At 68.1% G+C, this 27504-nt stretch overlaps 8 protein-coding genes across 8 annotated transcripts; 6 read left to right on the top strand and 2 right to left on the bottom strand.

The window, feature by feature from the left end:
• The first annotated feature begins 498 nt into the window (after positions 1-498).
• On the top strand, positions 499-3584 carry V1510DRAFT_415617 (flavin-containing amine oxidoreductase-domain containing protein). Its single transcript, XM_066933623.1, has one exon. The coding sequence runs from the start codon at positions 740-742 to the stop codon at positions 3158-3160; it is 2421 nt and encodes an 806-aa protein (XP_066789293.1). The 5' UTR covers positions 499-739; the 3' UTR covers positions 3161-3584.
• A 76-nt stretch (positions 3585-3660) lies between these two features.
• On the bottom strand, positions 3661-5625 carry V1510DRAFT_364109 (RNA polymerase I-specific transcription initiation factor RRN3; the record flags this gene model as incomplete). Its single annotated transcript, XM_066931173.1, has 1 exon — positions 3661-5625. One exon carries the CDS (start codon positions 5623-5625, stop codon positions 3661-3663), a length of 1965 nt encoding a protein of 654 aa, XP_066789292.1.
• A 1037-nt stretch (positions 5626-6662) lies between these two features.
• V1510DRAFT_415614 (uncharacterized protein) lies at positions 6663-9829 on the bottom strand. The gene has a single exon (XM_066933622.1). It carries the CDS (start codon positions 9373-9375, stop codon positions 6727-6729), a length of 2649 nt encoding a protein of 882 aa, XP_066789291.1. The 5' UTR covers positions 9376-9829; the 3' UTR covers positions 6663-6726.
• Positions 9830-10084: 255 nt separating this feature from the next.
• V1510DRAFT_415613 (uncharacterized protein) lies at positions 10085-10918 on the top strand. Its single transcript, XM_066933621.1, has one exon. It carries the CDS (start codon positions 10286-10288, stop codon positions 10889-10891), a length of 606 nt encoding a protein of 201 aa, XP_066789290.1. The 5' UTR covers positions 10085-10285; the 3' UTR covers positions 10892-10918.
• A 733-nt stretch (positions 10919-11651) lies between these two features.
• V1510DRAFT_393277 (kinase-like domain-containing protein) lies at positions 11652-14057 on the top strand (the record flags this gene model as incomplete). The annotated part of the gene is made up of 3 exons (XM_066931814.1): positions 11652-12023; positions 12076-12292; positions 12326-14057. Coding segments are annotated over exons 1-3 (2043 nt in total), but the record flags the coding sequence as incomplete, so codon positions are not given.
• Positions 14058-14291: 234 nt separating this feature from the next.
• Positions 14292-15396, top strand: V1510DRAFT_415609 (uncharacterized protein). Its single transcript, XM_066933620.1, has one exon. It carries the CDS (start codon positions 14432-14434, stop codon positions 15284-15286), a length of 855 nt encoding a protein of 284 aa, XP_066789288.1. The 5' UTR covers positions 14292-14431; the 3' UTR covers positions 15287-15396.
• Positions 15397-15691: 295 nt separating this feature from the next.
• Positions 15692-17026, top strand: V1510DRAFT_377082 (Isopropylmalate dehydrogenase-like domain-containing protein). Its single transcript, XM_066931575.1, has 2 exons — positions 15692-15736; positions 15858-17026. Exon 2 carries the CDS (start codon positions 15869-15871, stop codon positions 16979-16981), a length of 1113 nt encoding a protein of 370 aa, XP_066789287.1. The 5' UTR covers positions 15692-15736; positions 15858-15868; the 3' UTR covers positions 16982-17026.
• Positions 17027-20687: 3661 nt separating this feature from the next.
• On the top strand, positions 20688-26993 carry V1510DRAFT_402632 (uncharacterized protein; the record flags this gene model as incomplete). Its single annotated transcript, XM_066932116.1, has 1 exon — positions 20688-26993. One exon carries the CDS (start codon positions 20688-20690, stop codon positions 26991-26993), a length of 6306 nt encoding a protein of 2101 aa, XP_066789286.1.
• Between the last annotated feature and the right edge of the window lie 511 nt (positions 26994-27504).

The following is a 27504-nucleotide window of genomic DNA, read 5'->3' as shown; positions in this document are numbered from 1 at the left end:
GTCCGACTTTGGCTTCCCGCTCAACCCGATGGGGCTGTACAATGGCATGCCCAACGGGCTGCCGGTGCCGGACATGCCGCCGGCCGGCGCGCAGCGCGCGCCGCCGCGCGACAAGTTTCCGCCGCAGGGCTACACACGGCCGCCGCCGCCGCAGGAGCGCCAGTCGCAGCCGATCCTGCCGAGCCAGCGCCCGGTGGACGTGTTCAACCTGGGGCACTACAACAACGACCTGCAGGGCCTCGGCATCACGTCGCCGTCGGGCTCGCGCCGCCTGTCGGACCACAGCCCGGCGCCGCCGGCCATGCGCGACACCAACATGCCGCCGGCGCCGTTTGCCGCCAAGCCGCCGTTCTCGCCGGCGGTGGCCGCTCGGCCGCCGCCGCGCGCGCTGGACAGCGCGAAGGCGTCGCCGCGACCGTCGCCACGGCCGTCGCCGCGGCCGGCACCGCGCCAGACGCCGCAGCCGTCGCCGCTGCCGGCGTCGGCGGCGCTGCCGGGCCAGAGCCAGAGCCAGTACAGCTACGCCAAGCCGGCCCAGAAGCCGCGCAAGCCCAAGCCGCGGCCGGTCAAGGCCGAGGACGGCGAGAACTCGCCGGCGGTGGCCGCAGCGGCGCTGCCGCTGCCGTCGCCCAAGGTCGAGGACCGGCCGGCGCTGGCCCGCGCCGGCTCCGCCGCCGCGGCCGCCGCCGGCCTCCTCGGAGCCGGCCCCCAGAAGTTCACCGAGAAAGAGAAGGAGGCCATGCTGGCCAGCATGCTCGCCGAAACCGACTACGTCGACCCGCCGATCTACCGGTCGCAGATCGCCGCCGCCGCCGCCGCCGCGCCGCCGCCAACCTACAAGGAGCCCTACAACCGCCTCGAGTACTTCGCCAAGCTCTCGATTCCGTCCAACAAGACGTCGCGCGAGTACGCCAAGGAGGGCGTCGACGCGGCCGTCGCCTCGCGGCTGCCGCCGTTCGCGCTCCATCCCGGCGAGTACAAGCTGCTGCGCAAGGACATCAACCACCTGCATGTGACAACGTATCTGAGCATCCGCAACGGCATCCTGCGGCTCTGGCGCATGAACCACCTCGTCAGCGTGACGCGCCCGGAGGCGGCCGGGTGCGCCAAGGACCCCCGGTTCTTTGGCCTCGCCGAGGCCGCGTTCGAGTGGCTCGTCCGCAACGGCTACATCAACTTTGGCTGCATCGAGATCCCTCGGTGCCGCAACAACCTGCCGTACGTGCGCGCGCTGCCCGAGACCAAGCAGCCGCGGCTGCGGATCGTGATTGTCGGCGCGGGGATGGCCGGCCTGGCGTGTGCCCGCCAGCTCGAGGGCCTCTTTCGCCAGTACGACGACTTTATGATGCACTACGAAGACCTGCCGGAGATCATTCTGATCGAGGGCCGCTCGCGGATCGGTGGCCGGGTGTACTCGGCGCCGCTGCACAGCGCCCCAGCCCACAAGGTCGATCTCGGCGGCCAGATCGTGACCGGCTTCGCCAACGGCAACCCGATCTCGGTGCTGGCGTGCAAGCAGATGGGCCTGACGCCGCACTACCTCAAGGACGCGTCCGTGATCTACGACGAGGTCGAGGGCGGCCCGGTCGACCGGACGCTGGACCTGCGGGCCGAGTCGCTGTTCAACGACATGCTGGACCGCACGTCGGCGTTCAAGAAGCATGTGCCGCAGCCGCACTCGGTCGAGGGCGACCCGAACCTGATCCTGGCAGGGCTCGATCCGACCGGCGAGGGCGGCCGCACGATCGCCAAGATGGAGGAGAACGCGGTCACGCTGCCACCGCTCGAACGGCCGGCCGACGACCGGTCGGGCGGCGCCGGCCGCGCCCGCAGCTTTGGCCGGCTCCACCAGGGCCGCCAGGAGAAGACGGCGCTGCCGGCGAAGCTCGGCAGCCTCGGTTTCGAGATCCCGCCGCACAAACGGGCGGCGGCCAGCCTGCCGGCGGACCGGTACGAGCTGCCGCCGGCGACCGGGCAGCCGTCGCTGGGCCAGGCGCTGGACGCGCAGCTGTCGTTGTGCCGGCAGCTCGTCGACCTGTCGCCGCTGGACATGCGCCTGGTCAACTGGCACTACGCCAACCTCGAGTACGCCAACGCGACGTGCGTCAACAACCTCAGTCTCGGCTCGTGGGACCAGGACGACGGCAACGAGTTCGCCGGACGACACGCCATGATCAAGGACGGCTACGCGCAGGTCCCGCGCGCGCTATACCTGTTTCCGCAGCGGCTAGACGTGCGGTTCCGGTCGCCGACGACCGAGATCGCGTTCCACGCCGACCGGGCCGGCGCCGGCCAGCGGCCGTTCGACGTCAAGATCGCCAACGGCAGCCTGATCCAGGCGGACCGGGTCGTGTGCACCGTGCCGCTCGGGGTCCTGAAGGCCGGCCGCGTGGCGTTTGCGCCGCCGCTGCCCGAGGCCAAGACAGCGTCGATCCGCAAGCTCGGGTTTGGCGTGCTCAACAAGGTCGTCCTGGTCTACGACCGGGTGTTCTGGGACCCGTCCAAGGACATCGTTGGCGTCACACGCTGCCCGGCCGGCGACTCGCTCAACCAGACCGACTACACGGCCAGGCGCGGCAAGTTCTACATGTTCTGGAACACGTCGGCGGTGGTGGGCAAGCCGTGCCTGGTGGCGCTGCTTGCCGGCGAGGCCGCCTTCGAGAGCTCCGAGCGGCCCGACGACGCGTTCGTGCACGAGGTGTCGGGCGTGCTGGCGCGCATGTTCCCGCGCCAGCGCATCCCGCCGCCGGTCGAGTCCATCGTCACCCGCTGGCACCGCGACCCGTTCGCGTACGGATCCTACTCGTACGTCGGCCCCGAGGCCGACGGCGACGACTACGACAACCTGGCGGCGCCGCTCCACGGCGGCCGCCTGGCCTTCGCGGGCGAAGGAACGTCCCGGACCCACCCGGCGACTGTCCACGGCGCGTACCTGAGCGGCCTGCGGGCGGCGGCCGAGATCTTCGAGAGCGTGGTGGGCGACATCGAGCTGCCGGCGCCGCTGATCCAGCCCAAGGTCCGCACCGGCCAGATCGTCCCGCGCCCGATCATCCTGCCGAGCAGCCGGTTCCAGTACGTGACGGCCGACGTGGTTCCGCCGGTCGGCGGGCTGCCGCCGATGCCGCTGCAGGCGGCGTCTGGGCAGAAGCGCAAGCGGTAGCCAGAGGCGGGTATATGCGGGTGTGTGTGGGTGTGCGGCTATATGGTGGGCGTGTCCCTCGGCGGGTATATGCGGCTACGTGGGCATGTGCGGCTATATGGTAGGCGTGACGAGTTCCGGGACCCTGCCGAGGGACGTGCCCCTCCGCGGCTATATGCGGCTACATGGGCATGTGCGGCTATATGGCGGGCATTACGACTCTTCCGGACCCTGCCGAGGGCACGCCCCTCGGCCGGCTATTGCGGCTACATGGACGTGCCCGCCGGCGGCTACATGCGGCTATATGGGCGAGCCTCCACATACGCCCAGTGTACGCTACATTGCAGTCTGTACTATCGTGTATCATAGATGTAATCTACTAGATGTAAACTATATTGATTATTCAATGACTTTTATACAATATAATGCTGAACCATCAAACATGCACAGGTGAAACGCAACAGCCATGACCATCCTGAACTTTTAACTGAAACTCCAAATGAAATGATAACCAAAATAGCCTAGTCGTCGTCGGTGTCGGTGTCGGACGACAAGTAGTCGTCGACGTCGTCGTCGACGTCGTCGTCAACGTCGTCGGCGTCGTCCTCGCTGTCGGACTCGTCGCCGGCAACCTCGGCCCACGAGATGTACGAGTCGCGCACGCTGCGGCGCGTCTTCTTGAGCACCAGCGGGTCGAACGGAAAGTAGCTGTCGAGCGGGACCATGTCATCCGAGCGGAAGGTGCCGCCCATGGACAGCTTGTCAGACGTGACCGAGGCCTTGAGCAGGGCCTTGTTGTTGAGCCGGTCGATGCCAGAGACGTCCGGGCGCGCGTCGTCCACCGACGCCGGCGAGCCCGGGCTCGACTCGGACGTCGGCGACGAGGCCGCCGACAGGTTGCCGCGCTTGTTGCGGTCAAGGATCGAGTAGCAGTACACGGCACCTTCGCGCTGGGCGACCTTGGCAAACATGTTGACAACGGTGGTGTTGCACCACTTGAGCGGGTTGAACTTGGTCGTCACGATGCGCTGGAACAGCCGGTCGATGTCGTAGACCCAGTCGCCGGTCGAGTGCAGGCCCAACTTGATCTCGGCCAGCCGGTCGTCGTCGACAGTGTCGGCCGGCGGCGTGCGCAGCGACGAGTACCGGAAGCAGAACAGGTAGAACAGACCCTGGACGGCCGAGTAGAACATCTTGAACCGCGACATGGACGACGAGAACAGGATCTGGCCGGTCGGCACGACCGTGGCCACGTTCTGCGAGCCGTTGTCGGCGCCGGCGGCCGACGCGACCTCCCACTCGCGCTCCTCGATGTAGCGCAGGATCCAGCCCTTGAGCAGGTGGATCACCGACAGCAGCTGCGCCTGCGTGACGCCGCGGGCGCGCGCCAGGTACGACGCCAGGTACTGCATGGCCTTTTGCCGCCGCCCCAGGTTGGCCACCGGCGAGAGCGCGATCTCGAGCAGCAGCGTGAGGTAGCCCTCGACGAACTCGGTCGACGTCTGCGAGATCACAAAGAAGATGTACTGGACCGCGTGCGTGCGGTGCGTCGACAGCAGGTACGTCTGGAAGTGCGCCAGCAGCGTCTGGTAGAGCGTGAGCGTCTCGGACAGCCGCCGGTCGCTGGCGAAGTAGGCCGTCAGGTAGTCGAGCAGCAGCGAGATGATCGCGTCCAGCTTGGCGATGCTGTCGGTCGCGTTCGTGGCGACCTGGGGGAAGTACTCGGTGCTGTGGTCGGCGTCGTCGTCCGAGTCCGAGTCCGCCCGCGTGCGCGGCGCCCCGTCCTCGAACTGGACGCTCTCGTCGGCGTCGGCGTCGTCGTCGTCTTCGTCGTCGTCGTCGAGCTCGTCCAGCAGGTTGTCGATCTCGGCGTCCAGCGCCACCGTCTTCTCCAGAATCACGCCCCAGATCGCGTACTGCAGCTCCGGGCAGTAGCTCACGATCTCGAGGATGTTCTCGATGTACCGCGTCAGCACCACCGTCTCCTCGTCCTTGTGCGGGAAGTGCTTGACCACGATGTTCTGCAGCGTCGTGCCGGCCGTCGGGATCAGCGCGACCAGGTACCGCAGCAGCGCGTGATGGCGCTCCGTGTTGGCCGAGACCGTGATCGACTTGATGATCCGCGTCGCGATTTCGGACCACCACTTGGGGATCCGCGACACCAGCACGCCCAGGAACCGGCCGTGCAGCGACACCAGCGCGTTCAGCGCGCGCCGGTCGGCAACGGCCACCGTCGCCGGGTCGATCTCGAGCCCCTCCAGGTTGATGACCGCCCGGATCAGCGGCACGCACTCGGCCGACGACAGCCGGCTGATCTGCTTGATGAGCGCCGCCAGCGTGAAGTACGTCTGCGCGACCGTCGGGCTCGCTGCCGCAAACAGCGGCGTCTCCAGCTGGGCTGCCAGGTCCTTGACCTTGCCCGCGTTGCCGCTCTCGAGCTCGTCCAGCGCGTTCTTGACAAACGCCTGGTGGATTCGGCTGGCCATCGTGTCCCGGTCGAACCCTGGCTCGTTCTCGTCGCCGACACTGAACCGGCTGTCGGTCTCGGCTTCAGCCAGCTCGTCGCTCTCGGCAAACCGCACAATCTTAGCCCGCTTCGTCTTGAGCTCGTTCGGCTCGATCGTCGACAGCGACGACCGCACCACCAGCGGTGACGACTCGTTGTCGCTGCTGAAGTCGGCCTCGTCCGACTCGGCCGAGCCCTCGCGCTTGCGCTTCAGCGCCGCCAGCGGTGGCGACGAGAAATGCGACGGCATCGCGCTCCGCAGAGCTATCTTGTGCTGTCCGGTCGCTGGCGAGAGCCCGCCAGCGAATTCGATATCTCTGGACATCGGCACCGGTTGTGATATCGATACCATGGCAACCGAACCAATCTGTGTCTATCTTGTGATGCTGGTCGCCCGTCTGGGACTGCTTGTGTGGCCGCCGTCTCTCTAGATCTCTTGACGGCTGCTGCAAAAATTTTCTGGCTCCTTTGCTGGGAGGCGGCAATTTTTTTTCCTTGGGAGGAAAGGTGACAATATCGATAACCGTGGGGTTGATTTGCTGGAATGTCACCCAGAAACATAGGGGCCAGCGGGGGTGACATAACGACGTCCGCGCCGTCGGCATCTCCCACTGATTTCGGCGATACAGTCGGTGACTGATTGGCCATGACGTAGCGCAGATCGCCCGCTTGCCTGCGCCAGCCCCCTGCGGGGTCGCGCGGGGTACCGAGGCACAGCTGCGCGGCTGGTCGAGCCGGGTCTGTCTAGCCGGCGGCCTGTGAGCCGGCGGCCTGTGGAGCCGGACGGGGTGGTGTGCCCGTCCTAGAGCTCCGCCGACAGTCGGCCGCGCGTGCAGTGCCGCACGCTGTGCGCTGATGGCGTCGGCGGGGCTGCGCTGGCGTGCGGTCTGCGCCGCACGGTGTGCGGCTGAGTCGCGCCGCACGCCGTGCGGCGCACCCGCACCCGCGCCCGCGCCGTCCTCGAGCAGCGCCCACAGCCTGCCGCAGGCCGCAGCCCGGGCCAGGCGTAGCTACGTGTTCCAGTGTATCTAATAACATTGAACGCCACACGGCGCCGAAAGCAAAGTCCATGCAAAAGCGGCTATTCGTCGGCCGGCTTGGTATTGTCGTACACGCGCAGCGGCACGCCGACGTCTTCCTCTTCGTACTCGGGCGACTTGAAGCGCAGCGGCGCCGGCGGAGGCGTCGCGCGGCGCGGGCGGTCGCCCAGCGAGATGGCGTTCTCGCCGTCTTCGCTCTCCAGGTCATCGTCCGAGTCGGCGTCGTCGAGCAGGCGCACGCGCTCGTCAAACGGCCGGAAGCCAAGGCTGCCCTGGACCGACACGGAGCGCTTGCGGCGCGCAGCGCACGAGCGGCGGGCCCAGTGCGCGCGGTACACGGCCACAAAGTAGAAGAAGACGATCATGCAGATGACGAGCATGCCCGCGATGGTGCCCACGGCAAACGAAATGAGCTTCTGGAAGTTGGCGCGCAGCCAGCGGCTGAGCGGCCACGAGCCGTCGCCGCGGGCCACGATGATGTCCTCCGGGCGCAGCACCACGTCGACCTCGTAGACCTCGGAGCCGGTGGTGGACACGCCCCGCGCGTAGACGCGCAGCGGCAGCGACACGGTGATTGCGGCCATGATGCTGTCGACGCCGGACTCAAACGCAAACAGGTCGTCCTCCTGGATGATCTGCAGCTCGTACATGCCCTGGTCCTCGGCCAGCGGCTGCGCCCACGCCGACACGCCCGGCACCAGCGTCGAGTAGACCGAGCGGCCCTCGAAGAACGAGTCGCCGCCGCGGCCGGGCTTGCGCAGGATGTGCAGGCCCAGGAGCGTGGCCAGCTCGGGCGTGGCGTGGGTCACGTTGTGGTACGCCAGCAGCTTCTCGCTCGGCGTCAGAAAGACGTAGCTGTTGTCCGGGTGGAGCACGTACGTCATGTTGGCCAGCGCGAGCAGGTCCAGGAACACGGTCTGGTTGCGCAGGCCGAGCAGGTCGTACGGCGAGATGGCGATGTCGTCCGGCAGCGGGATGGACGCGATCGAGTGCAGCACCGCCCGGTCCGAGAGCACGTTCTGGAAGTCGCTGATGGGCGCGATGTCGTGCTCCTCGAGGAAGCCGCTGTTGACGTACGCGACCATGTTCTCGTCCAGGTGCAGCGCGGTGCGCGCCTGGCGGCCGTTGACGTAGTCGTGCACGGCCTTGCTGTCGTCGGGCGACAGATAGACGGGCTCGGTGACCATGAGCCCGTACAGGACCTTCCGGAGCATGTCGGGCTGCTGCTGGATGTACTCGCCGGTCAGGCCGAGCTCGTCCCAGGCGTTGTCGTCGGGCACGAACACGGTCCAGCCCCGGATCTTGGGGTCGTGGATCACGCCGAGCTCGTGGTAGAGCCGGATGGACCGCGACGCCGTGTAGATCGAGCCCAGGGCGAGCGGGAACGACGGCGGCAGCGGCAGGGGGGCCTCGAGCGGCACGATGGTCGTGGCGCCGATCTGGACCAGGTCGGCCACGACGCGCACGCCGTTCACGGTCGTGTACGCGCCGCGCGTGTCGTTGTCGTGCCGGCGCACCGAGACCATCTGGCTGCGGTCGGCCAGCGAGGCCAGCCGCAGGTCGCTCTCGACGAGCGAGCTGCGGGCGACGTCGACCGTGACGGGCGCGATGTGGTACTGCAGCGCGTGGCGCGACGTCGGCAGGTCGGCCGGGCCGTCGTCGGTGTGGACGGGCGCGAAGATGGTCTGCTCGCGCACGAGGTCGTCGAGCAGGTCGCCGAAGCGGTGGAAGAGCAGCTCGCGCACAAAGTCGCTTGCGTGCAGGCCGTGCAGGTACTTGGCCGGGGTGAATTCAAAGAGCGACCAGGGGGTAAGGAGCGTGGGCAGCGTGTGGATCGCGCCGTTCTGGGTGATGATGTCGAACTCGACCGAGGCGGTCGTGCCGTTGACGACGACGCCGTCGGCCGCGGCCGTGAGCACGAGGCGGTCGCCGGTGAAGGTGGTCAGCGCGACGCCGGTGCCGTTGGTGTCGTTCTGGCGGTAGACGCTGCCGTCGACCATGTGCGAGCCGAGCAGCAGCAGCCGGTCGATCGTGCCGGCCTCGGTCAGGAGGTACGACCGCTCGACCGCGCTGAACGCGTCGAAGGCGTCGGCCAGCGGCAGCAGCACGGTCGCCGGCTGGCGCACGCTGTCCAGCGACGTGCACAGCTCGGGGCTGGCGTCGAGCAGGGCGCGGAAGCTGGCCGAGCGGCCGACGTCGGCCAGGGCCGCGCACAGCTTCGGCGGCACGTGCACGAGCGAGTCCACGACGTGCACCACGCCGTTGTCGGCCGCCCAGTCCTCGCGCACGACCGTCGTCTGGCCGTTGATGAGCAGCCGGGCGTCGTCGCCGGCGCCCACGCGCTCGACCTTGACCGGCAGCGGGTAGTCCGGGGCGACCGGCGAGGCCATGGCCGAGAAAAACACGGCCTCGCCGTCGAACGTGCTCGCGTTCAGCACCGCGTCGAGCACGAGGTACTCGGCAAACGCCAGCGGGTCGCCCGCCGGCGGCAGCCGCTCAAAGACGCTGTTCGGCGGCGCCAGCAGCGTGATGTTCTTGTGCGAGTTCAGCAGCGGGATCAGCCCCGTGTGCTGGAGCAGGCGCACCAGCGACGTGAACTCGGGCTCGGCCGCGATCAGGTCGACCACAGACGTCGAGGCCAGGGCCTGTGTGGCCAGCGCCAGCACGGTGGCCGCGCTCAGAAGCCGCATGGTGCCGGGTCGGATCGGGTCCGCAGCGGTCTGGCGGCTCGGTCGGTGGTCGGGCGTAGCTGGCGGGCAGACAGGCGCCGTTCGGGCGCTCCTTTTATGTCTTCCGGCGGTCCTCAGCCGTGCCTGGCGTAATCTGCGGCCTCCTGACGCTTGCGTGGTCTATCTTTATCAGGCCCGAGCCGGCGGTGCGGATCGTACGCCCCACAACCACGTTTTCCGCGTACGCAGCAGGCTCTCGCGTGTGTCGACAGAACAAAGACGGCGCGGCTTGTTCTCGGTGCGAGCGTGACGGTAGCGGTTTGACCTGGGCCTTGTTCCGACGTTGTCTGCAGCCGTCGCCCGCGGTTTTTACGCTGGCACGCTGTCCCAGATCTGGCCTATGCGGAGGCAAGAGGTGGCCGGCTGGTGGTGAGGTGGCGCCTAGCCGGAGCGGGCGCGCAGCGTCACACTAGGCTCAGAGGGGCGGCACGGCGGCCGTTGCGACGCGGCTGGGGCCGTATCTGGCGCGCGCGCGGCGCACTTGCGCCAGATGGTGACGACTATTTGTCGAAAGAAGTAATAAGTGCGCAATAGTGTGCGCCGCGCGGCGCCAAAATCCCCATCTAGACTAACGCCCACCCTGAGCCCGTATAAGCGCGCATTAGGCGGGGCTAGCGTGCGGGTGCGTGCGGGCGCGCACATGGCCGCCGCCGCTGGATTCGACTTGCACGCGCGCCCTCGGGAGCATGTGAATCTTAGTAGAACGAAATGTGGAGAAAGACAGGCGAGCACCAGGTGACGCCCACGCTGCTGCCGTTCCGGGCGAGCTCGGCAGGGCGCCTCGGCTGGCGGCCGCCGGCGAGATAAATAGGCGCCCCCTCCTCGTCCGGGCGCAACAAGCGACGCCCCTACCCCCCAGACCACAGACACCATGGCCGCCGCAGTAGCTGTTCCGCCGACGCTGAGCCTGCACCAGATCAAGGCCAAGTTCCGGATGAACAAGGACATCTCGTCCAACGTGGAGGAGGTGCTCAAGGCCCAGAACGTGTCGTGGGCGACGCGCACGGCGATCAAGTACTCGCCCGTGAGCCTGCTCGTGGACAACCACACCGACGACGCCACCGCGACCGAGTACTACGTCTCGACCCAGCTGCTGCCGGGCGGGATCAAGTCGGAGGAGAACCGCGTGCTGGACAACGCCGTCCACGAGAAGGTCTCGCCTGTGTTTGGGCCCGTCAAGGGCCAGAACGGCTGGATCACCGTGGCCGACGCGGCCGCCATCCACCCCTACCTGGGCGAGGGCTGGGACAACCCGGAGGACGCCGGGCTGGTGCACGCCTACACCGAGGGCGATGCCACCAAGAAGAAGGGCTGCGAGTGGTACAGCCACCAGGTCTTTGGTTTCGCCATGGTTGATCTGGGCGACGGCAAGCCCCAGCGCATGTACATCTCCAAGCTCTGGTTCCGCGCGCCGGGCCTGCCCGAGGGCGGCGTGACCAAGCGGCTCGTGTACGACTACTGCCCGGACGACGAGTGACCAGTGCCGCGGACGACCCGCGTTTTGTATTTCTCCTGAATGCACGATCCGCCCTGCTGGATCGCTGTCTGCCTGTGCCTGTCTGCTGGGCCCGCTAGCGCTAGCGACGCGTCCGCCTGCACCCTAGCGTTTCACTTGCGCCGCGCCTGCTGCCGTAGCCTGTCCGAGCGCGATCGGCCCTGGACGTAGCGCGTGCATTTGAGACACGCACCTAGCGCATTGCGTCAGTGCGACGCCAGCCACTGCCGTACGGCGACCGAAGCTTGACGCTCGCTTGAGGCTGAGCCTAGCGCGTCCGGACCGCCTCGTGTCCGACCCAGCGCTGTGGCGCACGTACGGCCTCCGGCCGCCGCCCGGCCGCCGGCCAGCCACCGGCAACGTGCGCCGGCCGGCTGCCGCGGCGCGGCTGTGCCGGTGTCTCAGCCGTGCCAGCCGGCCGCCTGCGTTGCCCCGGCAACGCGCCGGCCGCGCGCCGCCGACGGCCCGTTGCGGACAAGCTGCCGGCGGCTGCGCCGGGGGGCTGGCAGAGCGCGGGACGGTCGGCACATGAGCCGCACGCTGTGCGGCTCACCGCGGAGGCGCAGCCGGTCCGGCCGGTCGAGCCGCCCGGCGCGCGGCACCCGCCGCGGCTTACCCGGCTGGGTGCCGTTGCCCTGGCAACGGCGCCGCCTCCGCGGCCTCCCCCGGCGTCCCGGCCCTTGCGCCCAGCCGCGCGCGTGCCGCCAGCCGCCGCGGCTGGCGATGGCCGGGTGCGGTAGCGCACGTGACTTCTCCCAGCGTTTCTGCCGGCTACCCTGCAAAACCCTCTACCAAACACGTCGCCCACATCCCCCCAGGCGCAGGATTGCTCTCAGTACACAAGTGGGCGTGCGCAGCCGTCGTGTGCAGAATTGCGGACGCATCGAGCGTCAGACACCAGCTTTTTGGAGTGGGCGAGGCCGGCTGCACCTCGGCCCAGCGTCGACAAAATTTTCGCAGGCGTCCCGCAGCAGACGCAGACACCGCTCGCAGCGCCAGCGCGCCGGCCAGCCGGATAAATGCCGTCGGACGGGTCGCAGGGCGACGCCAATCTGCCGGCGTACACGCTCAACGAGGTCATCGGCCGGGGAAACTTCGGCATCGTTTACAAAGGGTGGGTGCGATCTGCCGCCGGCGCAGGCAGACGATCGAGACTGACGGCGCAGATACAACAAGCTCACCAAGAAGGTCGTGGCCATCAAGGTCCTGAACCTGGACACGGCTGAGGATGAGGTCAAGGACGTGCAGCGCGAGGTCGCGCTGCTGACGCAGCTCAACCAGGGCGACGCCCAGAACATCATCCGCTACCACGGGTCGCACCTCGTCGGCGCACGCCTGTGGATCGTCATGGACTACTGCTCAGGCGGTAGCGTGCGCACGCTGGTAAGTGGCTGCCGCGGACATGCTGACAGGTAGCTGGCGATGGGCAAGATCGAGGAGAAGTTCACGTCGGTGATCGTGCGAGAGCTGCTGCTGGCGCTCCACTACATCCACCGCTGCGGCGTCATCCACCGAGACATCAAGGCGGCCAACATCCTGGTGACGAACGACGCCCGCGTGCAGCTGTGCGACTTTGGCGTCGCCGCCCAGATCTCGGCCAACCACCCCAAGCGCAGCACGATCGCGGGCACGCCGTACTGGATGGCGCCCGAGGTCATCACCGAGGGCGCCAGCTACAACTTCAAGGCCGACATCTGGTCGGTGGGCATCACCGTCTACGAGATGAGCACCGGCCAGCCGCCGTACTCGGAGCAGGACGGCATGCGGGCCATGTTTCTGATCCCGCGGTCCAAGCCGCCGCGGCTGGAGGGCCTCAACTACTCGGCCGCACTCAAGGAGTTTCTGTCGCTGTGCCTGAACGAGCGGCCGGACGAGCGGCCGGTGGCCGAGGAGCTGCTCAAGTCCAAGTTCGTGCGGTTCACCAAGAACCTGCCGACGAGCTCCATCAAGGAGCTGGTCGATCGGTACACGCTGTGGCACAACCGCGGAAACGTGCGCAAGAGCATCTCTGTGCCCGGCCGCGGCGCCCAGCACACGAGCGAGGACGACGACGACGCCGACGACGACGGCGGCGGCTGGGACTTTGACATCGGCAACGCCGCCGGGAGCGACGGCGAGCCGGACGTGGCCACGCAGCCGACCGGCCGCCGGCCGACGGCCGTCGACATGGAGCACGAGGTGCGCACGCTGTCGCGGACGTCGCGGTCGCCGAGCCTGTCGCGGCAGCGCGCCGTCAGCGCCAGCCGCAAGGAGGCCGCGGCGTACTTCGACCCCGACGACCGCGTGGACGACGCACTCGGCAACTACCAGCTGCGCCAGGGCACCATCAGCCGCACAAGCTCGACCGCGGACGACACCGTGCGCTCGACCGGCAAGAAGCCGCGGTCGCCGTCGGCAGCCGACATGTCGTTTTCGGCGTCTCTGTCGCCGTCGTCGTCGGCCGCCGATCAGCTGCCGCCGGTGCCGCCCATCCCCCAGCACCACACCAACGGCCACGCGGCCACGCCGCTGTCGCAGCACACGGTCTCGACTACACAGTCGCGGGCGCCGCTGCCGGACACGAACCCGCACCCGCTCCGGCAGCTGTTCACCAACACCGACAACCCGCCGCAGGGCGCGTACGCGACCTCGTACTTCTCGAGCCAGCCGGCCGCGGAGACCGTCACGTCGCCGATCCACGACCACCTGCCCAGCATCTTCCAGACGACGTCGCCGCTCAAGACGGAGCAGGTCCGGAGCCCGTCGCCGCCGGTGGAGATCGAGATTCCGACGCTGGACGACTTTGACACGTCGGTCCCGGTGCTGCCGCCGCCGAAGCCGCCGAGCTCGATGTCGAGCAGCAACCTGAGCAGCTCGAGCAGCACCACCGCCAGCACGCCGCTCGAGCATGTCCCCAAGCCGAGCACGCGACTGTTCCGGTCCAACTCGAGCGCGCCGGCCCTGAACATGTACAGCCACCAGCACTCGGTGCCGCAGGTGCCGTCGATGCCGACCATGCCGTCCATCACGACGATCTCGCCGAACGCGCAGATCCTGCCGCTCGCGCCGTCCGGCGGCACCGGGCTGACCATCCAGATGCCGACCGCGCCGATACTGGCGACGTCCTTCTCGACGTCGGCTGTGCCGACCGCGTCGAGCCTGGGCGGCATCCCGCCGGCGCCGGCGTCGGCTCCGCTGCCGCCGGCGCCGCCGGCACCGGCCCAGCAGTCGCACGCTATGGCTCAGACGACTTCGCCGATCATTGCGCCGACGGTGCAGCCGGGCGCGGTGGCCATGTCGGCCTCGTCTGCGAGCTCGCCGACGATGTTGCCGACCGCGGCGCTGCCGCCGATGCCGCTGATGCTGCCGGCGTCCGCGCAGCCGCTGCCGTCCATGACGCAGAGCCTGAGCGCGGCCAAACCGCCGGTGACGGCGCCTCAGCGGCCGTCGATCAACACGGCCGGTCTGCCGCTGTCGTCGGTGTCGGCCCCGGTGTCGGTGGTGCAGTCGTCGGCGTCGTCGCCGACGAACGGGGTGCCGCCGATGCCGTTCCCGGGCGCGCAGGCACCGCAGCTGTCGCAGCTGCCGCAGCTGCCGCAGCTGCCGCCGCTCCACATTCCGGGCGTCATGAACAGCGCGCCGCCGACGGCGGCGCCGGGCCACGCGGCCGCGCAGACGCTGCCACGCCAGATCGGTCTCCCGCAGGCCGTCCAGCAGATCACGTCGCCGATCCAGACGCAGCCACCGCCGCTGGTGCACTCGCACTCGATGCCGGTCACGCACGCGTCCGGCGGGCTGCCGATGCCGTCGATTGCGGCGCCAACCCCGGCGCAGCACGGCGCGGCGTCGACGCCGATGGCCCACGCGGCCACGGCGGCGCCGTCAACAGGCCACCTCGGGCCGCCCGGGCAGCCAGCCGCCCGGGCAGCGTCGCCGAAGCGGTCCACGTCGCCGAAGCGGTTCCCGGCGTCGCCGTCCAAGCCGATGATGCGTCAGCAGCCGAACCTGCAGATCCCGATCCCGCCGCCGCCGTCGGCAGTCTACTGGGCGAGCGTGACCGGCGGCCAGGCGCCGTCGTCGCAGCCGTCGTCAGTGCCAGTCTCCGCGGTGTCGTCGAGCGTGCTGACGTCGATCAACACCAACCACTCGCCCGCGATAGACCTACAGAAGGCAACGAGCGCGCCGCCGACGGTGGCCGCCACCGGCGGCTCGAACGCGTCGTCGCCGGGCAACCTCGACCTGTTCCCGGCGATCCCGAAGCTCGACATGACCACGATCACGATGGACGGCATGCCCAAGGACAAGGCCACGGACGAGCTCACCAAGATGCTCGAGCGGTTCCGGCTCGGGCTCGAGGTGCTCGAGGGCGGCCTGAAGGTGCTTACGGACGCCAACTAACTGTATAAACGATCTCATGTATCATACGCATGCGCTCAGCGTCATTTTGAATATGCTGGCGTTGACGTGTTTCTGGCGCTTTGTTCTTAGCAATATAGACTTCTTTTGGAGATCGGCTACCGGGGTGTTGGCCCAGGGTGGCCGGGATGCGGCGGGCCAGGGAGGTGCCGCGTCAGGGTTGTCAGGGCAACGGCCGCGGCCAGGGTTGTCAGGGCAACGGCTACGGCCAGCAGTTGCCGGGGCAACGGCTGCGGCCGCTGCCGAGACAACGCGCGCACGCGTTGCCCGGACAACGGCGGCGTCGCTGGTGCCACGGTCTCACGTGATGCGCCACTCGTCCGGCAGCTCACGTGCTCGCCGCCGATATCGGCCCCCTCAGCAGAATTTTCTGGCGCAGCGCGCCCTGTTTCTTACAAAACAAGGCACCAACACCCGGATCCTTACCAATCTGTAAGTGCCTCTCGTCGGCGGGCGTGGGCGCCGACCGGGCCGCGGTGGCGGCCCGCCTGGGCGGCCGCGCCGCGCAATTGTGCCAATTGCGCCGGCCGTCTCTCGCAGCGCTGACCGCCAGAACCAGAAAAGATGCCAGGAAAGAGCGTTGTTTTGCTGCCCGGTGACCACGTCGGCCAGGAGGTCGTCGCCGAGGCCAAGAAGGTCCTGGAGGCCATCAACGAGCTGCGGCCCGGGTCCCAGATCTCGTTCGAGGAGCACCTGATCGGCGGCGCCGCGATCGACGCGACCGGCGAGGCCCTGCCCGACGCGACGCTCGAGGCGGCCAAGAAGGCCAACGCGGTCCTGCTGGGCGCCGTCGGCGGCCCCAAGTGGGGCGCGTCGGCCACGGTCCGTCCCGAGCAGGGTCTGCTCAAGATCCGCAAGGAGCTCAACCTGTACGCGAACCTGCGGCCGTGCAACTTTGCCTCGCCGTCGCTGGTCAAGTTCAGCCCGCTCAAGGAGGAGATCGTGCAGGGCACGGACATCATGGTCGTCCGCGAGCTCGTCGGCGGCATCTACTTTGGCGAGCGCAAGGAGGACACCGGCGACGGCTCGGCGTGGGACACGGAGCTCTACACCGTGCCCGAGATCGAGCGGATCACGCGCATGGCCGGCTTTCTGGCGCTCCAGAGCAACCCGCCCGCGCCCGTGTGGTCGCTCGACAAGGCCAACGTGCTGGCGTCGTCGCGCCTGTGGCGCAAGACGGTCGAGCGCGTCATCAAGGACGAGTTCCCGCAGCTGACGCTCAAGCACCAGCTGATCGACTCGGCCGCCATGATCATGATCAAGTCGCCCACGCAGCTCAACGGCGTCGTGCTCACGTCCAACATGTTTGGCGACATCATCTCGGACGAGGCCTCGGTCATCCCCGGCTCGCTCGGCCTGCTGCCGTCGGCCTCGCTGGCGTCGCTGCCCGACGGCAACGAGTCGTTTGGCCTGTACGAGCCGTGCCACGGCTCGGCCCCGGACCTGGCCCCGAACAAGGTCAACCCGATCGCCGCGATCCTGTCGGCGGCCATGATGCTGCGGCTCTCGCTCAACATGAAGGAGGAGGCCCAGGCCGTCGAGGACGCCGTGCGCAAGGTGCTCGACGCCAAGGACATCGGCGGCTACGACCTCCGCACCGGCGACCTGCACGGCACGGCCACCACGGCCGAGGTCGGCGACGCCGTCGTCGCCGTGCTCAAGACCCTGCTCAAGTAGAGCACCGTACATAGCAAGAAATACACGCCCGCCGGGCTAGCCACGCGCCGCCGCGCGCCGACGGCCGCCGCCTGCGCGCGCCAGGCACGGCTGTGCTGCGCGCCCGCACGTTCGTGCGCGCCGCCTGCAGTTCGTCTGCGCGGCCGAGGCGCCTACCCCGCTGGGCCTCCGCCCCAGCGGCGCCTTAGCTCGGTCGAGGACACGCATCCGACGCCATTGGCGCCGGCGCTCGCCTGGCGGGCGCGGCCTAGCCCGCAAGCTACTGGTGGGCCAGTAGCGTGCGCTCGGCGGCGCGTCCTCAGATCGGGGTGACGTCGGGCCAGTCCGTGGCCACGCGGCTAGGGACGTGGCGATAACAGCCGCCGGGAGCGGCCATCAGTCAGCACCGCCCGAGGTCTATCTGGCCGCAGGCTACGGCCGGCCGACGGGGCCGGGCCCGCAGAGCCTGCAGCGGCCGCTGGGGCGGCGGCCGAGACGAGCAAGGCGCCACGCAATTGCCAGGACGGTGCCTGCGATTGCGGCGGGGCTGCCGGCTCGGTCAGCTAGATCAGCAGGTCACCTGCCGCGCATGCGGGCCGGCAAGCCGGCCGCGGCGGCCGGTGACGGCCGGCGGCGGGTGGCGCACGTGGCTGGGGGACAGTGTGGCGCCAGTGGACGGCTGGTTGCAGTGGCTGCTGCGCACGGCCGGGCTCGGGCCACTGGCCGCAGCTGCCGGCAGTGGCCGGCAGGGCCGACAGTGGACTACGGGGCCGATAGTGGCCGGGCGTGCAATCGGCGACGCCACTGTGGCTGGGGCCCGCCCGGCAACATGCGGCGGGAGAAGGCCTGCGGGAAGCTGCGCCGGCATGCGTGCTGTCGACAGCGCACACCCGGGCGTACCGCTACCGCAGCCGACGGTACCAGGCACGCGTGCCGGATACGGCAGTCTATTCCGCAGCGAGCGGCCCGACGCAGAGCGGCTGTCAGCCGGACGACGGGTGCGTCAGGGCTGCGGGAGGATGGCACGGCCACGGCGCGTGGCGGTGCGCCGCCGCACCGCCCGCGCACCGCCCGCACCGCCGCCGCCACGGCCACACCGGCGGCCGCGCAGCGCCGGTGCCGCCGCGCCGCCGTCGGATCCCAGTCGTCGCGCGCGGCGCGCGCGCCGCGCCGATCGGCAGGCTGGCGCGCAGCGGGCGCGCATGTCCGTGGGCGGGCACGGCCGACGCGCCGGGCGTGGCCGGACCGCGCCAGATAGACGCGGCCAGGGCCGGCGGCGATCGCCGGCAAGGTGGCTATATGCCTGGCGATGAGTCAACGATAGTAGGCCGGAAAGCAGTCACGCGTCAACGGCTATCACGTGATAGAGATAAGCATTGGCTAGCACGTGTTGGGCGTGCCAAACGGCGTGGCGGTTATGCTGACATACCGGTGCCCTGGGCCGTATTCCCGGTTCTTTTATCAAAATCCAGCAGACAGGGCTGTTCCGGCCAGTGACTCGGCGCTAGCGGCCGATAGTTTTCTGTCCCCGCGCCCCGGCAGTCGCCTCGTCTCGGCGTAGTAGGAACAGCATTACGCTTGCCCGCATGCGGCCTGGCGCCGCCTCGTGCGGCTAGTCACATATTGTCAGCCCAACACGGCTAGCGCTATCTGCCATCGGCGGCCGTGCCGGTCGCCGTCGGCAAAGGCCGAGCGCTGATTCGTCGGCGCCGGCGCCGGGGCGGCAGACGTCGCCTGGCGATAGCAGCGCACGTCCGCAGCAGCCGCGCCGCCCGCGCGGTCGCCCCTGCCGGCCAGCGCCCTCGGCCGCCAGCGGCGGCCGGTGGCACTGCCCGGCGCCGTAAGCGAGGGCGGCGGCCGGCAAGCCACAGCGGCCAAAACGGCTTGGGCGGCCGCCGGTCGGCGGCGGGGCGTGAGAGGGCGCCCGCGGCAGCCACGGGCAGCTAGCGCGGGCGTCGCCGGCCGCGGCCGCTACGCCCGCCCGATGCTAGCTGGTCGGCGAGAACAGTCTCACGCGGGCGCCGACGGGTTGCGGCGCGCAGCGCAGGTCTCGGCTGGTGGCCTATTCGGGCCGACTAGGCCGGTCCCTAGGACGTCACAGGATCCTGCGCGTGCGGTTCCACCGGCTCGCCCAGGACGGCGGCCAGCTTGGCTCTAGCGTGCGCGCGGTGGGCCGGTCACGAGCCCGCGGCCGGCGGCGACCTGCAGCCGCCTGCAGCGCGCGCGGTGCCGACGCGCGCTCCGGTGGCCGGAGCGACGGCCGATACGCCCCGGGACCCATCTGTGCGGGGCCTTGCCCGATCGTGCTGGCCCGCTGGCCGCGCTGCGCGCGCCGGTGCTGGCTATATTCCGTCCGGCCTATCGGGCGGCGCGCAGCGACGCCACGCCGCCACGTCACACGCCTAGCCTGCGGTCGGCGGCGTTCGGGCGGGCGCCGCCGGCGACGGGCGGCGCGTGCCTGTGGCGGTGCGGTGCGGCGGGGGCGGTGCGGGCGGGCGCGGGCGGCGGTGCGCGGCGGTGCGCCCGCGGGCGCGGCCTGCCGAGCGCGCGCAGCCACGTGCACCGCCACGCACCGCCCGCGCCAGCCAATCGGCTCGCGGCCATACCCCGGCGCGCGGCCAGCAGGCCTCTGCGGCGTGCGGCCGCCGCCCGCCGCCGGCCGCGCGCTCGCCGGCCGGCGCCGCCGTAACCGTCGGGCCAGCTGCCGCGCCGCGCCGTGCCACCGCCGTGGCGGCCACCGCGCCGCGCCGGCCGCCAGCTGTCCGGCCGCGCTGTGGCGTTCTGCACGGCCACCACAGCCGTGCACAGCCATATCAGCACCGCCCGCTATCATAATCGCATGCCACTAGCTTAGTCACCTTTATCTCAAAGATTGCTCTCTTTAGGTTTGGCCCCCGTACTAGTACCGCTATCCTCACGAATATGTACCATGCGCCCGTCCCGAACTCTGCATGATGCTGTAACAAACAGGCAATCAAACCGATTTAGAGTTTTACTAGCCCGCTCTCTCTTCATTTTTTTTTCGGCCATCGTCAAAAAAAAATTTTTCCAAACCTACTTTTTGCGTTTGTCTTAATCGACCACTCATCCATCTCGTAATTCTAATAATTAACAGTGGTACAAAACCTTCTCTTTCTCTGCTGTTTTCCCTTCTTCTTTCTTTCTTCTTTTTCTTCACCCACATATATCACTTTCCCGAGAACCCTTCGAGTGTCTCTTGTTTGCCAGGTTCGATAAAAGCACTGCAGTTTTTTTTTTGTGTTGCGACATTTTTTTTTTCTTTATTTCGGTCGGCAATTGAAATAAACAGAAAACAAAACCAGACGTTTTTGAAAAGAAGTAATTCGGAGCTCGGCTTTGTGGTTATTTCTTTTGACAAAAGTTGCAAAAATGTGAGTAATGCGCGCTGATCGGAGCGGGGCGCCGGCCGGGGCGACCGTTGGGTGGCGGATCGACAAGGCCAGGGGCCCAACGGCGGCGCATCGTGTGACGGGGCCGCGGCGAACGCCGGCGGGCATGTGCCTGCGGCGGCGGCGGCAGGCACCAGACGAGCGGCGGCAGGCGCCGGGCCGCCGCTCGGCCCGGCCGCCGTCTCGGGCAGCCGCGGCCTATCGCCGACGGGCCCACCGTCGTCCCGGCAGCGTCCAGCCGTCCGGCCCAGCGCCCTCCCCCCCGCCAACAATGCTGACGGCAGTTATCGTAACAGATAGATCGAATTATAGATATAATGGAAAATGAACTGCTGAACACCACCAGTTCGTTGATTCCCGACGAGGTTAACATTTACAAGTACGAAAATGTTCCGGAGAACAAGTCGTGGGCCGGAGCCCTGCCGATGAAGCAGGGTCTGTACGACCCCGACTACGAGAAGGATGCGTGCGGTGTCGGTTTCTCTTGCCACATCAAGGGAAAGGCCAGTCACAAGATTGTTAGCGAAGCCCGCCACTTGCTTTGCAACATGACCCACCGTGGCGCCGTCGGCTCGGACGCGCGCGACGGTGACGGTGCTGGTGTGATGACGTCGCTGCCGTTCAAGTTCTTCATCAAGGAGTTCGAGATCCCGTCGGGTTTCAAGCTGCCCGAGGCCGGCAAGTATGCTGCCGGCAACGTGTTCTTCAAGAACGACCCCGAGGTGCTGGCGCAGTCGCGCGCCACGTTCGAGAAGATCGCGGACGAGCTCGGCCTGCGGGTGCTGGGCTGGCGTGCGGTGCCGCGCGACTCGTCGATCCTGGGCCCGGCCGCGCTGTCGCGCGAGCCGCTGATCCTGCAGCCGTTCGTGGTCCTCAAGGACTTCTACGGCGCGGACACGACGGCGCCGTCGGGCGCGGTCGCGTTCGACGAGGGCCTGTTTGAGCGCCAGCTGTACGTGCTGCGCAAGCGCAGCACGCACTCGATCGGGCTGCACAACTGGTTCTACATCTGCTCGCTGAGCAACAAGAACATTGTCTACAAGGGCCAGCTGTCGCCGGTGCAGGTCTACAACTACTACCACGACCTGCAGAACGTGGACTACGAGGGCCACTTTGCGCTCGTGCACTCGCGGTTCTCGACCAACACGTTCCCGTCGTGGGACCGCGCGCAGCCGCTGCGGTGGGCGGCGCACAACGGCGAGATCAACACGCTGCGCGGCAACAAGAACTGGATGCTGGCGCGCGAGGGCCTGATGAAGTCGGACCTGTTCGGCGACGAGCTCGAGCAGCTGCTGCCGATCATCGAGGAGGGCGGCTCGGACTCGGCCGCGTTCGACAACGTGCTGGAGCTGCTGACGATCAACGGCGTGCTGTCGCTGCCGGAGGCCGTCATGCTGATGGTCCCCGAGGCGTGGCAGAACAACGACAAGATGGACCCGCACAAGCGCGCGTTCTACGAGTGGGCGGCGTGCATCATGGAGCCGTGGGACGGCCCCGCGCTGTTCACGTTCGCGGACGGGCGCTACTGCGGCGCCAACCTGGACCGCAACGGCCTGCGGCCGTGCCGTTTCTACGTCACGGACGACGACATCATGATCTGCGCGTCCGAGGTCGGCACGGTCCCGATCGACCCGCTGCGCGTGATCCAGAAGGGCCGGCTGCAGCCCGGCAAGATGCTGCTCGTCGACACGGTCGAGGGCCGCATCGTCGACGACCGCGAGCTCAAGAACAACGTCTCGGCGCGGTTCGACTTCAAGACGTGGGTCAACGACCACATGATCACGCTGCCGCACATCATCGAGAAGCTCCAGGAGAACGAGTTCTCGCTCGCGACCGAGATCACCGAGGCCAAGGTCCAGGCCGACCCGCGGCTCCTCGCCTTTGGCTACTCGTTCGAGCAGGTCTCGCTTCTGCTGGCGCCGATGGCTTCGGACTCGAAGGAGGCGCTGGGCTCGATGGGCAACGACGGCCCGCTGGCGTGTCTGGCCGAGCAGCCGCGGCTGATCTACGAGTACTTCCGCCAGCTGTTCGCGCAGGTCACCAACCCGCCGATCGACCCCATCCGCGAGTCGATCGTGATGTCGCTGGACTGCTACATCGGCCCCCAGGGCAACATGCTCGAGATGAACCCGGCGCAGTGCAACCGGCTGCTGCTGCACTCGCCCATCCTCACCAACGAGGAGTTCAAGGCCGTGGCCTCGATGGAGACCGTCATCCCCGACTGGACCGTGGGCACCATCGACATCACGTACCCGCGCGAGCAGGGCGCGGCCGGCCTGGCCAAGGCCGTCGACAGCATCTGCGAGCAGGCCATCCAGGCCATCGACCGCAGCCACAAGATCATCGTGCTCTCGGACCGCGCGGCCGGCCCCGACCGCGTGCCGGTGTCGGCGCTGATCGCGTGCGGCGCCGTGCACCACCACCTGGTCAAGTCCAAGCTGCGGTCCAAGGTCGCGATCGCCATCGAGACCGCCGAGGCCCGCGAGGTCCACCACATCTGTGTGCTCCTCGGCTACGGTGCCGACGCCATCAACCCCTACCTGGCCATCGAGACCCTGCTCAAGATGAACAACGAGGGCCTGCTGCGTCTGCAGCTCTCGCCCGAGAAGATCGTCGAGAACTACATCCACTCGATCGACAACGGCATCCTCAAGGTCATGTCCAAGATGGGCATCTCCACGCTGCAGTCGTACAAGGGCGCCCAGATCTTCGAGGCGCTCGGCATCGACAACTCGGTCGTGGACAAGTGCTTCGTCGGCACGGCGTCGCGCATCAAGGGCATCGACTTTGAGCAGATCGCGCAGGACGCCATCGTGTTCCACGAGCGCGCGTACCCCACGCGCGAGACGCTCAACGTCACGGCGCTGCCCGAGGCCGGCGAGTACCACTGGCGCGACGGCGGCGACAGCCACATCAACGACCCCGTCTCGATCGCCAACATCCAGGACGCGGTCCGCACCAAGAACGACAAGTCGTACGAGGCCTACTCCAAGTCCGAGTACGAGCAGATCAAGAACTGCACGCTGCGCGGCCTGCTGGACTTTGACTTTGAGAACTCGACGCCGGTGCCGATCGACCAGGTCGAGCCGTGGACCGAGATCGTGCGCCGGTTCGTGACGGGCGCCATGTCGTACGGCTCCATCTCGATGGAGGCGCACTCGACGCTGGCCATCGCCATGAACCGGCTGGGCGGCAAGTCCAACACGGGCGAGGGCGGCGAGGACGCGGAGCGGTCGGCGACGATGCCCAACGGCGACACCATGCGCTCGGCGATCAAGCAGGTCGCGTCCGGCCGCTTCGGCGTGACGTCGGCGTACCTGGCCGACGCGGACGAGCTGCAGATCAAGATGGCCCAGGGCGCCAAGCCCGGCGAGGGCGGCGAGCTGCCCGGCCACAAGGTGACCGAGCTGATTGCCAAGACGCGCCACTCGACGCCGGGCGTGGGCCTGATCTCGCCGCCGCCGCACCACGACATCTACTCGATCGAGGACCTGAAGCAGCTGATCTACGACCTGAAGTGCGCCAACCCGCGCTCGCGCGTGTCGGTCAAGCTCGTGTCCGAGGTCGGCGTCGGCATCGTCGCGTCCGGCGTGGCCAAGGCCAAGGCCGACCACATCCTGGTCTCCGGCCACGACGGCGGCACCGGTGCCGCCCGCTGGACCGGCATCAAGTACGCCGGTCTGCCGTGGGAGCTCGGCCTGGCCGAGGCGCACCAGACGCTCGTCCTCAACGACCTGCGCGGCCGTGTCGTCGTCCAGACCGACGGCCAGCTGCGCACCGGCCGCGACATCGCCATCGCGTGCCTGCTCGGCGCCGAGGAGTGGGGCTTCGCCACGACGCCGCTCATCACCATGGGCTGCATCATGATGCGCAAGTGCCACCTCAACACGTGCCCCGTCGGCATCGCCACGCAGGACCCCGAGCTCCGCAAGAAGTTCACCGGCACGCCCGAGCACGTCATCAACTTCTTCTACTACATCTCCAACGAGCTGCGCGGCATCATGGCCAAGCTGGGCTTCCGCACGATCGAGGAGATGGTCGGCCGGGCCGAGAAGCTCAAGGTGCGGGACGACCTGCGCAACAACAAGACGCGCAACCTGGACCTGAGCCCGCTGCTGACGCCGGCGCACGCGCTGCGCCCGGGCGTGGCGACGCACAACGTGCGCAAGCAGGACCACCACCTGTACGACCGGCTGGACAACAAGCTCATCGACGAGGCCGAGATCACGCTCGAGAAGGGCTACCCGTCGCAGGTCGAGGCCGAGGTGGTCAACACGGACCGCGCGTTCGGCGCGACGCTGTCGTACCGCGTGTCGCGCAAGTACGGCGAGAAGGGCCTGCCGACGGACACGATCCACGTGAACGTCAAGGGCTCGGCCGGCCAGTCGTTTGGCGCGTTCCTGGCGCCGGGCATCACGCTCGAGCTGGAGGGCGACGCGAACGACTTCGTCGGCAAGTCGCTGTCGGGCGGCCGCATCATGGTGTACCCGCCCAAGGACAGCCAGTTCGTGCCCGAGGAGAACATCCTGATCGGCAACGTGTGCCTGTACGGCGCCACGTCCGGCGTGTGCTTCTTCCGCGGCGTCGCCGCCGAGCGCTTCGCCGTCCGCAACTCGGGCGCGACCGCCGTCGTCGAGGGCGTCGGCGACCACGGCTGCGAGTACATGACCGGCGGCCGCGTCGTCGTCCTCGGCGCCACCGGCCGCAACTTCGCGGCCGGCATGTCGGGCGGCATCGCGTACGTCCTGGACATGGCCCAGGAGTTCGCCGAGCACGTCAACATGGAGCTCGTCGAGCTGTCGCAGGTCTCGGAGGCCTCGGAGGTCGCGTTCCTGCGCGGGCTGATCGAGGACCACCGGCACTACACCGGCTCGTCGATCGCCGACCGGATCCTGGCCGACTTCAACCGGTACCTGCCGCGGTTCGTCAAGGTGCTGCCGCTCGAGTACAAGTCGGTGCTGGCGGCCGAGGCCGCCAAGATGGAGCAGGCCAAGAAGCTCGAGTCGCCGCTGGTGCACCTGGGCCTCGAGGCGCCCGCGCCGGCCGAGGACAAGAAGGAGGAGCCCAAGCTGCAGGACCTGGAGGACGCGGTCGTGGACGTGGCGTCGGCCGAGAAGCGCAAGGCGGTCTCGCTCGACAAGGTCAAGGGCTTCATGAAGTACAAGCGCCGGGCCGAGAAGTACCGCAACCCCAAGGTCCGCACCAAGGACTGGGCCGAGCTGTCGACGCGGCTGACGCCGGAGGAGCTCAAGTACCAGACCGCGCGCTGCATGGACTGCGGCGTGCCGTTCTGCCAGAGCGACTCGGGCTGCCCGATCTCGAACGTGATCCCCAAGTGGAACGAGCTGGTGTTCAAGAACCAGTGGAAGGACGCGCTGGACCGGCTGCTGATGACCAACAACTTCCCGGAGTTCACCGGACGCGTGTGCCCCGCGCCGTGCGAGGGCGCGTGCGTGCTCGGCATCAACGAGGACCCGGTCGGCATCAAGTCGGTCGAGGCCGCGATCATCGACAAGGGCTTCGAGATGGGCTGGATGCAGCCGACGGTGCCGCACACGCGCACGGGCAAGACCGTGGCCGTGGTGGGCTCGGGCCCGGCGGGCCTGGCCTGCGCCGAGCAGCTCAACAAGGCGGGCCACCTGGTCACGGTCTTTGAGCGCGCGGACCGGCCCGGCGGCCTGCTGATGTACGGCATTCCGAACATGAAGCTGGACAAGAAGATCGTCAAGCGCCGGACGGACCTGATGGCCGCGTCGGGCGTGACGTTCGTGTGCAACACCACCGTCGGCGAGGACGTCACGGTCGAGAAGCTGCGCGCGGACTACGACGCCGTCGTGCTCACCGTGGGCTCGACCATCGCGCGCGACCTGCCGATCCCCAACCGCAGCCTGAACAACATCAAGTTCGCCATGGAGCTGCTCAAGCACAACACCAAGTCGCTGCTCGACGGCGACATGGACGACGTGCACGAGCTCCTCCACGGCAAGAACGTGGTCGTCATCGGCGGCGGCGACACCGGCAACGACTGCCTCGGCACGTCCGTCCGCCACGGCGCCAAGTCCGTCACCAACTTCGAGCTGCTCCCGCAGCCGCCCGCCAAGCGCGCCAACGACAACCCCTGGCCGCAGTGGCCGCGGATCTTCCGCATCGACTACGGCCACTCGGAGGTCGCCGCGCACTACGGCAAGGACCCCCGCGAGTACTGCATCATGTCCAAGGAGTTTGTCGGCGACGACAACGGCAACGTCAAGGGCATCAAGACCGTCCGCGTCGAGTGGACCAAGAACGAGTCGGGCGCCTGGCAGATGAACCAGGTCCCCGGCTCGGAGGAGTTCTTCCCGGCCGAGGTCGTGCTGCTGTCCATGGGCTTCGTCGGCCCCGAGGCCCAGAACCTCGAGGTCAAGCGCGACGGCCGCGGCAACGTCGAGACCCCGCTCGGCAACTACAAGATCGAGGACGGCCTGTTTGCGGCCGGCGACTGCCGCCGCGGCCAGTCCCTCATCGTCTGGGGCATCCAGGAGGGCCGCCAGTGCGCCCGCAACGTCGACGAGTACCTCATGCACATGTCGCGCCTGCCTGCCAACGGCGGCATTGTCAAGCGCACCTACCAGCCCACTGCCTAGGTCAGTTCTCGGCTCGCCGTCTCATACCCCGCGCGGCCGGCGGGAGTCGCCCGGCGCATACCCGGGCGGAAGTGGCCTTCTTCGGCCGGCCGCGCGCAAGGACCTGTAAAATAAGGCGTCTGCCGTTCACGAATCGATCAGTACTGGCTTTCTGTGCTTCAAAATACTATATATGACTCTCTGAATTATATAATGTACCCGCATGCTTGTATCTCTTAAGCTTTTATATTCTACAATCTTTTTTTTGGTCAGTAGTTGATGAATAAAAATATATAAACAAGCTCTGGCCGCGGCGAGCCGCGCCCAGCCCATGTCGCCATCTGTTGCCATCGCCGGGCCGGGCCGCCGCGGTGCAGTCTGCGGGTATATGCTGCGGTTATATGCTGCGGCTATATGCCATCCGGCGGCTATGTGGCAGCCTCCGGCGGCGACTCCGTCGAGGGTGCGCCCTGCGGGCGGCAGTGTGGTTGATTCGCGGTCTTCGGCCTGCCCGCAGGGCGCACCCTCGACG

Source organism: Dipodascopsis tothii (assembly GCF_038497935.1).
Source record: "Dipodascopsis tothii strain CBS 759.85 unplaced genomic scaffold V1510scaffold_12, whole genome shotgun sequence".
NCBI classification, from domain to species: domain Eukaryota; kingdom Fungi; phylum Ascomycota; class Lipomycetes; order Lipomycetales; family Lipomycetaceae; genus Neoaidaea; species Neoaidaea tothii.
The sequence above is the reverse complement of the archived record's forward strand: the minus strand, read 5'-3'. Positions and strand labels throughout refer to the sequence as shown.

Bases quoted from the DNA above. Each gene is read 5' to 3' on its own strand.
- V1510DRAFT_415617 (XM_066933623.1), top strand. From the start codon at position 740: ATGCTGGCCAGCATGCTCGCCGAAACCGACTACGTCGACCCGCCGATC.
- V1510DRAFT_377082 (XM_066931575.1), top strand. From the start codon at position 15,869: ATGCCAGGAAAGAGCGTTGTTTTGCTGCCCGGTGACCACGTCGGCCAG.
- V1510DRAFT_415613 (XM_066933621.1), top strand. From the start codon at position 10,286: ATGGCCGCCGCAGTAGCTGTTCCGCCGACGCTGAGCCTGCACCAGATC.
- V1510DRAFT_415614 (XM_066933622.1), bottom strand. From the start codon at position 9,375: ATGCGGCTTCTGAGCGCGGCCACCGTGCTGGCGCTGGCCACACAGGCC.
- V1510DRAFT_415609 (XM_066933620.1), top strand. From the start codon at position 14,432: ATGCCGTTCCCGGGCGCGCAGGCACCGCAGCTGTCGCAGCTGCCGCAG.